This window comes from Nerophis lumbriciformis, linkage group LG20, assembly GCF_033978685.3.
Source record: "Nerophis lumbriciformis linkage group LG20, RoL_Nlum_v2.1, whole genome shotgun sequence".
In the NCBI taxonomy this organism is placed as follows: domain Eukaryota; kingdom Metazoa; phylum Chordata; class Actinopteri; order Syngnathiformes; family Syngnathidae; genus Nerophis; species Nerophis lumbriciformis.
Window position 1 is genome coordinate 1,842,501 of NC_084567.2, and position 15,935 is coordinate 1,858,435.

Consider the following 15,935-nt stretch of genomic DNA (forward strand, 5'->3'; position numbering starts at 1 on the left):
TTCCAACTGCGCGGATCGCGCACCTGGGCACGATTGCGGCGTCGCTCCCGGCGCGCCCCGCCTCGCCGCTCGCTCGCCGCCACCGCCTCTCCACAGCGTTAAAGAGGAGCGCGTCTTTGTAAACACTGAACAGGCACGCCAAATGCGCCTCTCAGAGCGAAACGGTGCTTTAGTTTATGAATTTACAACGCAGATACAAATGACACATTCATGTTTTTGTGTAATAATGACAACGTATACGCACGCGGACGATTGACTTGTTGATGGTGATGGCAAGAACGCTGTCGGGGGTTTTCTTTTCAAATGTTCCTTCATAGCCGTTGTGCTGCTATGATAGGCCATTTCCGCTCGACACAGTGTGCATACAACAACATTATTAGGCCGTTTATTGAAATACTCCCACACTTTTGACGACTTATGGCGTGCTTTTTTCCCCTCGCTCGCATCGTCTGCTTTGCGCTCCGCCATGACAGTAAAGTAGAGTGACGTAAATATGCGACGCGCCGACGCACAAAAACGGCGTCGACGTATTTACGCAACCGATGACGTCGACTACGTCGACGCGTCGTTTCAGCCTTAAAGGAAACTAACAACTATGAACTAGGTTTACAGCATATGAAATACATTTGGCAACAACATGCACTTTGAGAGTGCAGACAGCCCAATTTTCATCAATTAATATATTCTGTAGACATACCCTCATCCGCGCTCTTTTCCTGAAAGCTGATCTGTCCAGTTTTGGAGTTGATGTCAGCAGGCCAGGGAAGCTAGGGTCGATAGCTCGCTCGTCTGCGGGAACAAACTGCCGCCATTGCTTGCCGTGCTAGCGAGGTCCTTTGTCCCTGAATTGCTCACACACTCCGGCAGATTCAATGGGGGTCTGGCGGCAGATTTCTTTGACTTTATGGTTGGAAATGCATCTGCTTTGAGTGTCGCAGGATATCCACACATTCTTGCCATCTCTGTCGTAGCATAGCTTTCGTGGGTAAAGTGTGCGGAACAAACGTCCAATTTCTCGCCACTTTGGCATCTTTGGGCCACTGGTGCAACTTGAATCCGTCCCTGTTGGTGTTGTTACACCCTCCGACAACACACCGACGAGGCATGATGTCTCCAAGGTACGGAAGACAGTCGAAAAAACGGAAAATAACAGAGCTGATTTGACTCGGTGTTTGAGAAAACGTTGTGACGTCGTCGCTCCGAGAGCGAATAATAGAAAGGCGTTTAATTCGCCAAAATTCACCCATTTAGAGTTCGGAAATTGGTTAAAAAAATATATGGTCTTTTTTTCTGCAACATCAAGGTATATATTGACGCTTACATAGGTCTGCTGATAATGTTCCCCTTTAATTTGCGAAGTAGTTTGAGAAATATAAAGTAAACATATTTTTAAACCTGCTAAACTAACTTCAATTGTTGTAATTTCTAGTTGTTGTTGTTGTGGGATGGGCAGAATATACCACACTGTAAAAAAAAAAAATCACTGGTTTCCCTCTACCGTATTTTTCGGAGTATACGTCGCTCCGGCCGAAAATGCATAATAAAGAAGGAAAAAAACATATATAAGTCGCATTTTTTGGGGAAATGTATTTGATAAAAGCCAACAGCAAGAATAGACATTTGAAAGGCAATTTAAAATAAATAAAGAATAGTGAACAACAGGCTGAATAAGTGTACGTTATATGAGGCATAAATAACCAACTGGTATGTTAACGTAACATATTATGGTAAGAGTCATTCAAATAACTATAACATATAGAACATGCTATACAATCTGTCACTCCTAATCGCTAAATCCCAGGAAATCTTATACGTCTAGTCCAGGGGTTGGCAACCCGCGGCCGTCCTAGTGGCTCTCTGGAGCTTTTTAAAAAATGTATGAAAAATGTAAAAAGTTGAGGGGGAAATATTTTTTGTGTTTTTTTTAATATGGTTTCCGTAGGAGGACAAACATGACACAAACCTCCCTAATTGTTATAAAGCACACTGTTTATATTAAACATGCGTCACTGATTCCAGTATTTGGCGAGCACCGTTTTGTCCTACTAATTTTGGCGGTCCTTGAACTCACCATAGTTTGTTTACATGTATAACTTTCTCCGACATTCTAGGACGTGTTTTATGCCACTTCTTTTTCTGTCTCATTTTCATACCTGCCAACTACTCCGGTTTTCCCGTAATTAGTACGGTTTTCATCAACCTATTCCGGGTTACGGTTGCAGTGATAAAAACTAAGTTTTTTCATTAATTAAAATTATTTTATTTTTTTTAAGTTTTGTTCACAAAATCGCGTAACAACAATGACAATCGACACTGCTTCCCGTAACTTCCTATCGAGCCATTCCGGATGCCATGCGCGAGGCTATTTATAGCACCGCTGCCAAGCACGAGGCACCAGTTGCCATTGTTTCCAAACGAGCGAACGATCATGGAATCAGCCGGAGAAAAATGGCAAACGAGTCTTAAACCGAAAAGAAAACTGCAGTCATTCCGTGAAGAATATTCAAAAGCCTATCCGGGAATAATTATCCGTTCCAAAAAGGGTGAAAACTACGCGAATTGCACCTTGTGCAGACAAGATTTTTCGATCGGACACGGAGGAATTAGCGATGTAAAAGACCACGTTGGGACAAAAAAACACAAGTCTAATGCCGTTGCTAGCGATACAAGTGGAAAACTTTCAACGTTTTTCGTCGCCCAAACAGATTCTTTGGATACATTTGGATTTTAGCCACAAAAAGGTAATGACACCAATGTTGCAGGATATCCACACATTCTTGCCATCTCTGTCGTAGCATAGCTTTTGTCGGTAAAGTGTGCGGAACAAACGTCCAATTTCTTGCCACTTTGGCATCTTTGGGCCACTGGTGCAACTTGAATCCGTCCCTGTTGGTGTTGTTACACCCTCCGACAACACACCGACGAGGCATGATGTCTCCAAGGTACGGAAAACAGTCGAAAAAACGGAAAATAACAGAGCTGATTTGACTCGGTGTTTGAGAAAATGGCGGATTGCTTCCCGATGTGACGTCATCGCTCCGAGAGCGAATAATAGAAAGGTGTTTAATTCGCCAAAATTCACCCATTTAGAGTTCGGAAATCGGTTAAAAAAATATATTGTCTTTTTTCTGCAACATCAAGGTATATATTGACGCTTACATAGGTCTGCTGATAATGTTCCCCTTTAATTTGCGAAGTAGTTTGAGAAATATAAAGTAAACATATTTTTAAACCTGCTAAACTAACTTCAATTGTTGTAATTTCTAGTTGTTGTTGTTGTTGTTGTGGGATGGGCAGAATATGCCACACTGTAAAAAAAAAAAATCACTGGTTTCCCTCTACCGTATTTTTCGGAGTATACGTCGCACCGGCCGAAAATGCATAATAAGGAAGGAAAAAAAACATATATAAGTCGCACTGGAGTATAAGTTGGGGAAATGTATTTGATAAAAGCCAACAGCAAGAATAGACATTTGAAAGGCAATTTAAAATAAATGAAGAATAGTGAACAACAGGCTGAATAAGTGTACGTTATATGAGGCATAAATAAGCAACTGGTATGTTAACGTAACATATTATGGTAAGAGTCATTCAAATAACTATAACATATAGAACATGCTATACAATCTGTCACTCCTAATCGCTAAATCCCATGAAATCTTATACGTCTAGTCCAGGGGTCGGCAACCCGCGCGCATGCGGCTCTTTAGCGCCGCCCTAGTGGCTCTCTGGAGCTTTTTCAAAAATTTATGAAAAATGTAAAAAGTTGAGGGGAAAATATTTTTTGTCAAGGTTCAACTTTATTGTCCCCGCGGGGAAATTTGTCTTGGGCACAGTGCATCATTGCTTTCTTAACATACCCAAAAACGACAGAAGAAAAACACAAGCACAGACACAACCACAACCATACAACTAACATTTAAACATCAGAACATGGAGCTTGATAGACATAGGTGGCACTTTGATGTAGGCATCAAATCTACAGTATGGAGATAAAGATAAAGTACCAATGTGCATTGCACTAGAGCTCATGGATAAAGTGCTGTGTGCTAAAGTGCTTAGTTCTAAAGTGCTATGTGCTAAAAAAGTGCTAACCTATGTATTAAAATTCTATTGCACATTGTTAGTCAGCTTAACTTAAGGGCTGTTAAGGGCTGTCTTGGTTGACAAGACTCTGCAGCATCGCGTGGACATCGGGGGCGGTGCCACTGGATTGGCAGACCGGGGTGGTGGTTCCTCTCTTTAAGAAGGGGAACCGGAGGGTGTGTTCCAACTATCGTGGGATCACACTCCTCAGCCTTCCCGGTAAGGTCTATTCAGGTGTACTGGAGAGGAGGCTACGCCGGATAGTCGAACCTCGGATTCAGGAGGAACAGTGTGGTTTTCGTCCTGGTCGTGGAACTGTGGACCAGCTCTATACTCTCGGCAGGGTCCTTGAGGGTGCATGGGAGTTTGCCCAACCAGTCTACATGTGCTTTGTGGACTTGGAGAAGGCATTCGACCGTGTCCCTCGGGAAGTCCTGTGGGGAGTGCTCAGAGAGTACGGGGTATCGGACTGTTTGATTGTGGCAGTCCGCTCCCTGTATGATCAGTGTCAGAGCTTGGTCCGCATTGCCGGCAGTAAGTCGGACACGTTTCCAGTGAGGGTTGGACTCCGCCAAGGCTGCCCTTTGTCACCCATTCTGTTCATAACTTTTATGGACAGAATTTCTAGGCGCAGTCAAGGCGTTGAGGGGATCTGGTTTGGTGGCTGCAGGATTAGGTCTCTGCTTTTTGCAGATGATGTGGTCCTGATGGCTTCATCTGGCCAGGATCTTCAGCTCTCACTGGATCGGTTCGCAGCTGAGTGTGAAGCGACTGGGATGAGAATCAGCACCTCCAAGTCCGAGTCCATGGTTCTCGCCCGGAAAAGGGTGGAGTGCCTTCTCTGGGTTGGGGAGGAGATCTTGCCCCAAGTGGAGGAGTTCAAGTACCTCGGAGTCTTGTTCACGAGTGAGGGAAGAGTGGATCGTGAGATCGACAGGCGGATCGGTGCGGCGTCTTCAGTAATGCAGACGCTGTATCGATCCGTTGTGGTGAAGGCGGCGTCTTCAGTAATGCGGACGCTGTATCGATCCGTTGTGGTGAAGAAGGAGCTGAGCCGGAAGGCAAAGCTCTCAATTTACCGGTCGATCTACGTTCCCATCCTCACCTATGGTCATGAGCTTTGGGTTATGACCGAAAGGACAAGATCACGGGTACAAGCGGCCGAAATGAGTTTCCTCCGCCGGGTGGCGGGGCTCTCCCTTAGAGATAGGGTGAGAAGCTCTGCCATCCGGGAGGAGCTCAAAGTAAAGCCGCTGCTCCTCCACATGGAGAGGAGCCAGATGAGGTGGTTCGGGCATCTGGTCAGGATGCCACCCGAACGCCTCCCTAGGGAGGTGTTTAGGGCACGTCCGACCGGTAGGAGGCCGCGGGGAAGACCCAGGACACGTTGGGAAGACTATGTCTCCCGGCTGGCCTGGGAACGCCTCGGGGTCCCCCGGGAGGAGCTGGATGAAGTGGCTGGGGAGAGGGAAGTCTGAGCTTCCCTGCTTAGGCTGCTGCCCCCGCGACCCGACCTCGGATAAGCGGAAGAAGATGGATGGATGGATGGATGGTCAGCTTAATGGAGGCTGGAACAAATGATAATTTAAGGCGGTTAGATTTGCATAGTGGGACCCGGAGTCTTCTCCCTGATGGCAGGGTTCCATATTCAGGAAAGAGTGGGTGTTGTGAGTTGGAAATAATTTTCTTAGCTTTTTTCCTAACTGCCTGCTCATAGATGCTCTGTATAGGCTCATATTCTTTCCTCCCTACGATTTTCATTGCCGTTGTATGCATGCCGGCCAGTTTGCTTTTTAGCTTAACGGTTAGGTTGCCAAACCATGAGGTGATCCCGTATCTAATGATGCTCTCTACAATGGCACGGTAGAAAATCATCATGATATGGCTGCTTACGCCGTACAATCTTAATCTTCGCAAAAAAATATAGCCTCTGTTGCAGTCTATTGCACAGTTTGTCAATATGTGTCTTCCAGCAGAGAAGATTATCGATATGAACCCCTAAATATTTATATGAGGATACCTGGGTGATTTCCTGATTTTTGATGACCACTGGCCCATGGTCAGTCACTTTCCTCGGATCCAAAACCATTTCCTGTGTCTTGGTCACATTTAAAATACGATGGTTAGTGTCACACCACCTAATAAATAGGTCTATCTCGTCTTGGTGCACAGAGGGGTCCGTATCCTTGTGTAGAGGGCTTAGGAGCACGGTATCGTCCGCAAATTTCACCATATAATTGTTAGGGTGCACAGTCCTACAATCATTGGTGTACAATGTAAATAGTGTTGGTGATACAACGCAACCCTGTGGGACGCCTGTGTTGCAGTGTTTGGTGTCTGACAGTGTTCTGTTGACCTTCACTTGCTGTGTTCTGTTTGTTAAAAAAAGAGTGGAACCATTTGATCAAGGTGGAGTTTACACCCATGTCTTTGAGCTTCTCCAAGAGTATGTGAATTTGCACTGTATTAAAAGCTGAGCTGAAATCAACAAATACAATTCTAGCATAAGCATTGTGTTTTTTTTAATATGGTTTCTGTAGGAGGACAAACATGACACAAACCTCCCTAATTGTTATGAAGCACACTGTTTATATTAAACATGCGTCACTGATTCCAGTATTCGGCGAGCGCCGTTTTGTCCTACTAATTTTGGCGGTCCTTGAACTCACCGTAGTTTGTTTACATGTATAACTTTCTCCGACATTCTAGGACGTGTTTTATGCCACTTCTTTTTCTGTCTCATTTTGTCCACCAAACTTTTAAGGTTGTGCATGAAAGGTGAGTTTTGTTGATGTTATTGACTTGTGTGGAGTGCTAATCAGACATATTTGGTCACTGCAAGCTAATCGATGCTAACATGCTATTTAGGCTAGCTATATGTACATATGGCATCATTATGCCTCATTTGTAGCTATATTTGAGGTCATTTGGTTTCCTTTAAGTCCTTTTAATTCAATGTATATCTCATGACACACTATCTGTAAGTAATATGGCTTTTAATTTTTTGCGGCTCCAGACAGATTTGTTTTTGTATTTTTGGTCCAATATGGCTCTTTCAACATTTTGGGTTGCCGACCCCTGGTCTAGTCTCTTACGTGAATGAGATCAATAATATTATAATGTGTTAATCATTTCACACATAAGTCGCTCCTGAGTATAAGTCGCACCCCCGGCCAAACTATGAAAAAAACTGCCACTTATAGTCGGAAAAATACGGTATTATTATTTTTCCAAAAACTGTCCTGCTGTCCAGCCACTTTAGTAAATATTTGGGTATCATTTTGTCAAACAAAATCAGTTTTCTTTTTCAGTAATATAGAAATGTGTCAGAGCTGAATGTACTTAATCATAGAACTGCCACCCAATCTTATTCAAAAAGTATTGATTTTCAATGGAGAATCGTTATGAATGGAGAACTGATTGTGAATCAAATAGTTAACCCCAAGAATCGAAATGAGTCGTGTGGTGCCCAAAGATTCACAGCCCTACTAGTTAGCATGTTCAATTGTCTACACTTTGACTGTACTTTTTAGCCCTGTGTTCTTTCATGTAGCCTTTACCCATAATCAAGAAGAACATTCTCATTCAACCCTATTAGCATGTTCATCAAGATGCTGCCGTCAAGGCTTCTGAGTAGTAAGAACATTTGCTAACAAAGGTTCATGAGGACTTGGCTTTGGGACAGAAGAAACAAAATGTCATTTACAAAGATGCTAACATCATCAAGGTTGTTGAGTGGTCAGAAAATTTGCTAGCAATGGTTCATTAGTACTTGGCTTTGGGACAGAATAAATATAAAATGTAGCTTACAAAAATGCTAACATTGCTACCTAGCTAGCCATTTTGCTAGCATGACTGCATTGTTGTATAATTGCTAGCAAGAGTTTGTCGCTGTCAAGGCTTCTGAGTGAGCAACAAGTTTGCTAACAAAGGTTTATGAGGACTTAGCTTTGAGACAGAAGAAACAAAATGTAGTTCACTATTATGCTAATGTTGCTTATTGGTAGCCATTTTGCTAGCATGATTGTGTCGCCGTCAAGCCTGTTGAGTGAGCCGCAAATTTGCTAACAAAAGATAAAGACTTTGCTTTGGGACAGAAGAAACAAAATGTAATTTACAAAGATGCTAACATCATCAAGGTTGTTGAGTGGTCAGAAAATTTGCTAGCAATGGTTCATTAGTACTTGGCTTTGGGACAGAATAAATATAAAATGCTAACATTGCTACCGAGCTAGCCATTTTGCTAGCATGACTGCGCTGCCAACAAGTTTTTTGAGTTATCAGCAATTATGCCAACAAAAGTTCCTGAGGACATGACAAACAAAATGTAGTTTACAAAGATGCTAGCATCGTGAGCTAGGAAGCTATTTTGCTAGCAAGAGTTTGTCGCCGTCAAGGCTTTTGAGTGAGCCACAAATTGGCTAACAAATGTTCATAAGGACTTGGCTTTTGGACAAAAAAATCCAAAATTTAGTTCACAAAGATGCTAATACTGCTACATAGGTGGCCATTTTTGCTAGCATGATTGTATTGTGTTGCTGTCAAGGTTTTTATGCTAACAAAGGTTCATTAGGACTTTGGGACAGAAGAAACTAGATGCTAATGTCGCTATGTAGGTAACCATTTTTGCTAGCATGATTGTGTTTTGGTCAAGATTTTTGAGTAATCTGCAAATTTGCTAACAAAGGTTCGTAACGACTTGGCTTTAGGACAAAAGAAACAAAATGTAGTTTGCAAAAATGCTAACATCGCTAGCGAGGTAGCCATCTTGCTAGCACGAGTGTGTTGCTGTCAAGGTTGTTATGCTAACGAAGGTTCATTAGGACTTCGCTTTGGGACATTAGAATCTAGATGCTAATGTCGCTATCTAGTTAACCATTTTTGCTAGCATGATTGTATTTTGGTCAAGGTTTTTATGCTAACAAAGGTTCATTAGGACTTAGCTTTGGGATAGAAGAAACTAGATGCTAATGTTGCTATCTAGGTAACCATTTTTGCTAGCATGATTGTGTTTTGGTCAAGATTTTTATGCTAACAAAGGTTCAGTAGGACTTAGCTTTGGGATAGAAGAAACTAGATGCTAATGTCGCTATCTAGGTAACCATTTTTGCTAGCATGATTGTGTTTTGGTCAAGATTTTTATGCTAACAAAGGTTCATTAGGACTTTGGGACAGAAGAATCTAGATGCTAATGTCGCTATCGAGTTAGCCATTTTTGCTAGCATGATTGTATTTTGGTCAAGGTTTTTATGCTAACAAAGGTTCATTAGGACTTAGCTTTGGGACAGAAGAATCTAGATGCTAATGTCGCTATCGAGGTAACCATTTTTGCTAGCATGATTGTGTTTTGGTCAAGATTTTTGAGTAATCTGCAAATTTGCTAACAAAGGTTTCTAACGACTTGGCTTTAGGACAAAAGAAACAAAATGTAGTTTGCAAAAATGCTAACATCGCTAGCGAGGTAGCCATCTTGCTAGCACGAGTGTGTTGCTGTCAAGGTTGTTATGCTAACGAAGGTTCATTAGGACTTCGCTTTGGGACATTAGAATCTAGATGCTAATGTCGCTATCTAGTTAACCATTTTTGCTAGCATGATTGTATTTTGGTCAAGGTTTTTATGCTAACAAAGGTTCATTAGGACTTAGCTTTGGGACAGAAGAAACTAGATGCTAACATCGCTATCTCAGTAACCATTTTTGCTAGCATGATTGTGTTTTGGGGAAGGTTTTTATGCTAACAAAGGTTCATTAGGACTTAGCTTTGGGACAGAAGAATCCAGATGCTAATGTCGATATCGAGGTAGCCATTTTTGCTAGCATGATTGTGTTTTGGTCAAGGTTTTTATGCTAACAAAGGCTCATTAGGACTTTGGGACAGAAGAATCTAGATGCTAATGTTGCTATCGAGGTAGCCACTTTTGCTAGCATGATTGTATTTTGGTCAAGGTTTTTATGCTAACAAAGGTTCATTAGGACTTAGCTTTGGGATAGAAGAATCTAGATGCTAATGTCGCTATCGAGGTAGCCATTTTTGCTAGCGTGATTGTATTTTGGTCAAGATTTTTATACTAACAAAGGTTCATTAGGACTTCGCTTTGGGACAGAAGAAACTAGATGCTAATGTCGCTATCTCTGTAACCATTTTTGCTAGCATGATTGTGTTTTGGTCAAGATTTTTATGCTAACAAAGGTTCATTAGGACTTAGCTTTGGGACAGAAGAATCTAGATGCTAATGTCGCTATCGAGTTAGCCATTTTTGCTAGCATGATTGTGTTTTGGTCAAGGTTTTTATGCTAACAAAGGTTCATTTGGACTTTGGGACAGAAGAATCTAGATGCTAATGTCGCTATCAAGTTAGCCATTTTTGATAGCATGATTGTGTTTTGGTCAAGGTTTTTATGCTAACAAAGGTTCATTAGGACTTAGCTTTGGGACAGAAGAATCTAGATGCTAATGTCGCTATCGAGGTAGCCATTTTGCTAGCATGATTGTGTCGCCGTCAAGGCTTTTGAGTGAGCCGCAAATTTGCTAACAAAAGATAAAGACTTTGCTTTGGGACAGAAGAAACAAAATGTTGTTAGCTAACATCGCTTATAGGTAGCCATTTTGCTAGCATGATTGTGTTAAGGTTTTAGAGTGATCCGCAAATTTGCTAACAAATTTTCATGAGGACTTAGCTTTGGGACAGAAGAAACTCTATGTACTTTACAAAAATACTAACATCGCGATCTAGCTAGCCATTTTGCTTGCTTGATTGTACCGCCGTCAAGCTTTTTGAGTTGTCAGAAAATTTGCTAACAAAGTACATAAGGACTTGGCTTTGGGACAGAAGAAACAAAATGTCATTTACAAAGATGCTAACATCATCAAGGTTGTTGAGTGGTGAGAAAATTTGCTAGCAATGGTTCATTAGTACTTGGCTTTGGGACAGAATAAATATAAAATGCTAACATTTGCTACCGAGCTAGCCATTTTGCTAGCATGACTGCGCTGCCAACAAGTTTTTTGAGTTATCAGCAATTATGCCAACAAAAGTTCCTGAGGACATGACAAACAAAAAGTAGTTTACAAAGATGCTAACATCGTGAGCTAGGAAGCTATTTTGCTAGCAAGAGTTTGTCGCCTTCAAGGCTTTTCAGTGAGCCACAAATTGGCTAACAAATGTTCATAAGGACTTGGCTTTTGGACAAAAAAATCCTAAATTTAGTTCACAAAGATGCTAACACTGCTACATAGGTAGCCATCTTGCTAGCATGATTGTGTTTTGATCAAGGTTTTTATGCTAACAAAGGTTCATTAGGACTTAGCTTTGCGACAGAAGAATCTAGATGCTAACATCGCTATCTCAGTAACCATTTTTGCTAGCATGATTGTGTTTTGGTCAAGATTTTTATGCTAACAAAGGTTCATTAGGACTTTGGGACAGAAGAATCTAGATGCTAATGTCGCTATCGAGTTAGCCATTTTTGCTAGCATGATTGTGATGCAAGCGTGTGGTGTGCAAAAGTAGAACAATGCTGGTTGTCATGACAACAGGCGGTCGTTGTGGTGTTGCAGGCGTGTGATGCGGCGTCTGCGTTGCGGCAGCCAGGAGTCACTCTTAGGCGCAGGGGGCGTGGCCTCTTTGGAGCTGAAGATGGACCAATCGGTGATCATCAAGCCAGTCCATCCGTCCCTGCTGGGCCAGGACTTCTGCTTTGAGGTCCACCATCCGCACCTGTGCACTAACCCCAGGTGTGTGCGGGGGGGACTGTAACCTGGCCTTTTTGCACCTGTGGTTGCCTAGGTAACCACCTCCACGGGGACCAAGTGCTTCTCCTGTCGCTCGGCGGCGGAGCGAGACAAGTGGATGGAGAACCTGAGGCGAGCGGTGCAGCCCAACAAAGACAACAGCAGACGGGTGGAGAACCTCCTCACGCTGTGGGTGATCGAGGCCAAGGACCTGCCTGCCAAGAAGAGGTGAAGTACTCCAAGTATTCAGCCTAAAGTACTCCAGTATTCAGCCTAAAGTACTCCAGTGTTCAGCCTAAAGTACTCCAGTATTCAGCCTAAAGTACTCCAGTATTCAGCCTAAAGTACTCCAGTATTCAGCCTAAAGTACTCCAGTATTCAGCCTAAAGTACTCCAGTATTCAGCCTAAAGTACTCCAGTATTCAGCCTAAAGTACTCCAGTATTCAGCCTAAAGTACTCCAGTATTCAGCCTAAAGTACTCCAGTGTTCAGCCTAAAGTACTCCAGTATTCAGCCTAAAGTACTCCAGTATTCAGCCTAAAGTCCTCCAGTATTCAGCCTAAAGTCCTCCAGTATTCAGCCTAAAGTACTCCAGTATTCAGCCTAAAGTACTCCAGTATTCAGCCTAAAGTACTCCAGTATTCAGCCTAAAGTACTCCAGTATTCAGCCTAAAGTACTCCAGTATTCAGCCTAAAGTACTCCAGTATTCAGCCTAAAGTACTCCAGTGTTCAGCCTAAAGTACTCCAGTGTTCAGCCTAAAGTCCTCCAGTATTCAGCCTAAAGTCCTCCAGTATTCAGCCTAAAGTACTCCAGTATTCAGCCTAAAGTACTCCAGTATTCAGCCTAAAGTACTCCAGTATTCAGCCTAAAGTACTCCAGTATTCAGCCTAAAGTACTCCAGTATTCAGCCTAAAGTACTCCAGTGTTCAGCCTAAAGTACTCCAGTGTTCAGCCTAAAGTCCTCCAGTATTCAGCCTAAAGTCCTCCAGTATTCAGCCTAAAGTACTCCAGTATTCAGCCTAAAGTCCTCCAGTATTCAGCCTAAAGTCCTCCAGTATTCAGCCTAAAGTCCTCCAGTATTCAGCCTAAAGTCCTCCAGTATTCAGCCTAAAGTACTCCAGTGTTCAGCCTAAAGTACTCCAGTGTTCAGCCTAAAGTACTCCAGTATTCAGCCTAAAGTACTCCAGTGTTCAGTCTAAAGTACTCCAGTGTTCAGCCTAAAGTACTCCAGTATTCAGCCTAAAGTACTCCAGTATTCAGCCTAAAGTACTCCAAGTATTCAGCCTAAAGTACTCCAAGTATTCAGCCTAAAGTACTCCAGTATTCAGCCTAAAGTCCTCCAGTATTCAGCCTAAAGTCCTCCAGTATTCAGCCTAAAGTCCTCCAGTATTCAGCCTAAAGTACTCCAGTGTTCAGCCTAAAGTACTCCAGTGTTCAGCCTAAAGTACTCCAGTATTCAGCCTAAAGTACTCCAGTGTTCAGCCTAAAGTACTCCAGTGTTCAGCCTAAAGTACTCCAGTATTCAGCCTAAAGTACTCCAGTATTCAGCCTAAAGTACTCCAAGTATTCAGCCTAAAGTACTCCAAGTATTCAGCCTAAAGTACTCCAGTATTCAGCCTAAAGTACTCCAGTATTCAGCCTAAAGTACTCCAGTATTCAGCCTGAAGTACTCCAGTGTTCAGCCTAAAGTACTCCAGTATTCAGCCTAAAGTACTCCAGTATTCAGCCTAAAGTACTCCAGTATTCAGCCTAAAGTACTCCAGTATTCAGCCTAAAGTACTCCAGTGTTCAGCCTAAAGTACTCCAGTGTTCAGCCTAAAGTACTCCAGTGTTCAGCCTAAAGTCCTCCAGTATTCAGCCTAAAGTCCTCCAGTATTCAGCCTAAAGTACTCCAGTATTCAGCCTAAAGTCCTCCAGTATTCAGCCTAAAGTCCTCCAGTATTCAGCCTAAAGTCCTCCAGTATTCAGCCTAAAGTCCTCCAGTATTCAGCCTAAAGTACTCCAGTGTTCAGCCTAAAGTACTCCAGTGTTCAGCCTAAAGTACTCCAGTATTCAGCCTAAAGTACTCCAGTGTTCAGCCTAAAGTACTCCAGTGTTCAGCCTAAAGTACTCCAGTATTCAGCCTAAAGTACTCCAGTATTCAGCCTAAAGTACTCCAAGTATTCAGCCTAAAGTACTCCAAGTATTCAGCCTAAAGTACTCCAGTATTCAGCCTAAAGTCCTCCAGTATTCAGCCTAAAGTACTCCAGTATTCAGCCTAAAGTACTCCAGTGTTCAGCCTAAAGTACTCCAGTATTCAGCCTAAAGTCCTCCAGTATTCAGCCTAAAGTACTCCAGTGTTCAGCCTAAAGTACTCCAGTGTTCAGCCTAAAGTACTCCAGTATTCAGCCTAAAGTACTCCAGTGTTCAGCCTAAAGTACTCCAGTGTTCAGCCTAAAGTACTCCAGTATTCAGCCTAAAGTACTCCAGTATTCAGCCTAAAGTACTCCAAGTATTCAGCCTAAAGTACTCCAAGTATTCAGCCTAAAGTACTCCAGTATTCAGCCTAAAGTACTCCAGTATTCAGCCTAAAGTACTCCAGTATTCAGCCTGAAGTACTCCAGTGTTCAGCCTAAAGTACTCCAGTATTCAGCCTAAAGTACTCCAGTATTCAGCCTAAAGTACTCCAGTATTCAGCCTAAAGTACTCCAGTATTCAGCCTAAAGTACTCCAGTATTCAGCCTAAAGTACTCCAGTATTCAGCCTAAAGTACTCCAGTGTTCAGCCTAAAGTACTCCAGTATTCAGCCTAAAGTACTCCAGTGTTCAGCCTAAAGTACTCCAAGTATTCAGCCTAAAGTACTCCAAGTATTCAGCCTAAAGTACTCCAGTATTCAGCCTAAAGTACTCCAGTATTCAGCCTAAAGTACTCCAGTATTCAGCCTAAAGTACTCCAGTATTCAGCCTAAAGTACTCCAGTGTTCAGCCTAAAGTACTCCAGTGTTCAGCCTAAAGTACTCCAGTGTTCAGCCTAAAGTACTCCAGTATTCAGCCTAAAGTACTCCAGTATTCAGCCTAAAGTACTCCAGTGTTCAGCCTAAAGTACTCCAGTGTTCAGCCTAAAGTACTCCAGTATTCAGCCTGAAGTACTCCAGTGTTCAGCCTAAAGTACTCCAGTATTCAGCCTAAAGTACTCCAGTATTCAGCCTAAAGTACTCCAGTATTCAGCCTAAAGTACTCCAGTATTCAGCCTGAAGTACTCCAGTGTTCAGCCTAAAGTACTCCAGTATTCAGCCTAAAGTACTCCAGTATTCAGCCTAAAGTACTCCAGTATTCAGCCTAAAGTACTCCAGTATTCAGCCTAAAGTACTCCAGTATTCAGCCTAAAGTACTCCAGTGTTCAGCCTAAAGTACTCCAGTATTCAGCCTAAAGTACTCCAGTATTCAGCCTAAAGTACTCCAGTGTTCAGCCTAAAGTACTCCAGTATTCAGCCTAAAGTACTCCAGTGTTCAGCCTAAAGTACTCCAAGTATTCAGCCTAAAGTACTCCAAGTATTCAGCCTAAAGTACTCCAGTATTCAGCCTAAAGTACTCCAGTATTCAGCCTAAAGTACTCCAGTATTCAGCCTAAAGTACTCCAGTATTCAGCCTAAAGTCCTCCAGTATTCAGCCTAAAGTCCTCCAGTATTCAGCCTAAAGTACTCCAAGTATTCAGCCTAAAGTACTCCAGTATTCAGCCTAAAGTACTCCAGTATTCAGCCTAAAGTACTCCAGTATTCAGCCTAAAGTACTCCAGTATTCAGCCTAAAGTACTCCAGTATTCAGCCTAAAGTACTCCAGTATTCAGCCTAAAGTACTCCAGTATTCAGCCTAAAGTACTCCAGTATTCAGCCTGAAGTACTCCAGTATTCAGCCTAAAGTCCTCCAGTATTCAGCCTAAAGTCCTCCAGTATTCAGCCTAAAGTACTCCAGTATTCAGCCTAAAGTACTCCAGTATTCAGCCTAAAGTACTCCAGTATTCAGCCTAAAGTACTCCAGTATTCAGCCTAAAGTCCTCCAGTATTCAGCCTAAAGTACTCCAGTATTCAGCCTAAAGTACTCCAGTATTCAGCCTAAAGTACTCCAGTATTCAGCCTAA

The 15,935-nt window shown here is 42.6% G+C and overlaps 1 protein-coding gene across 4 annotated transcripts in view; it reads left to right on the top strand.

Annotated features, from left to right (window-relative positions):
- Positions 1-15,935, top strand: part of dab2ipa (DAB2 interacting protein a) — an 83,881-nt gene that overhangs the window by 27,748 nt on the left and 40,198 nt on the right. For all 4 annotated transcript variants that reach the window (XM_061980057.2, XM_061980056.2, XM_061980058.2 and 1 more), the window contains 2 exons: positions 11,644-11,788; positions 11,873-12,045. In XM_061980057.2, coding sequence (XP_061836041.2) covers positions 11,644-11,788; positions 11,873-12,045 — 318 coding nt within the window. The remainder of the gene's footprint in view (positions 1-11,643; positions 11,789-11,872; positions 12,046-15,935) is intronic.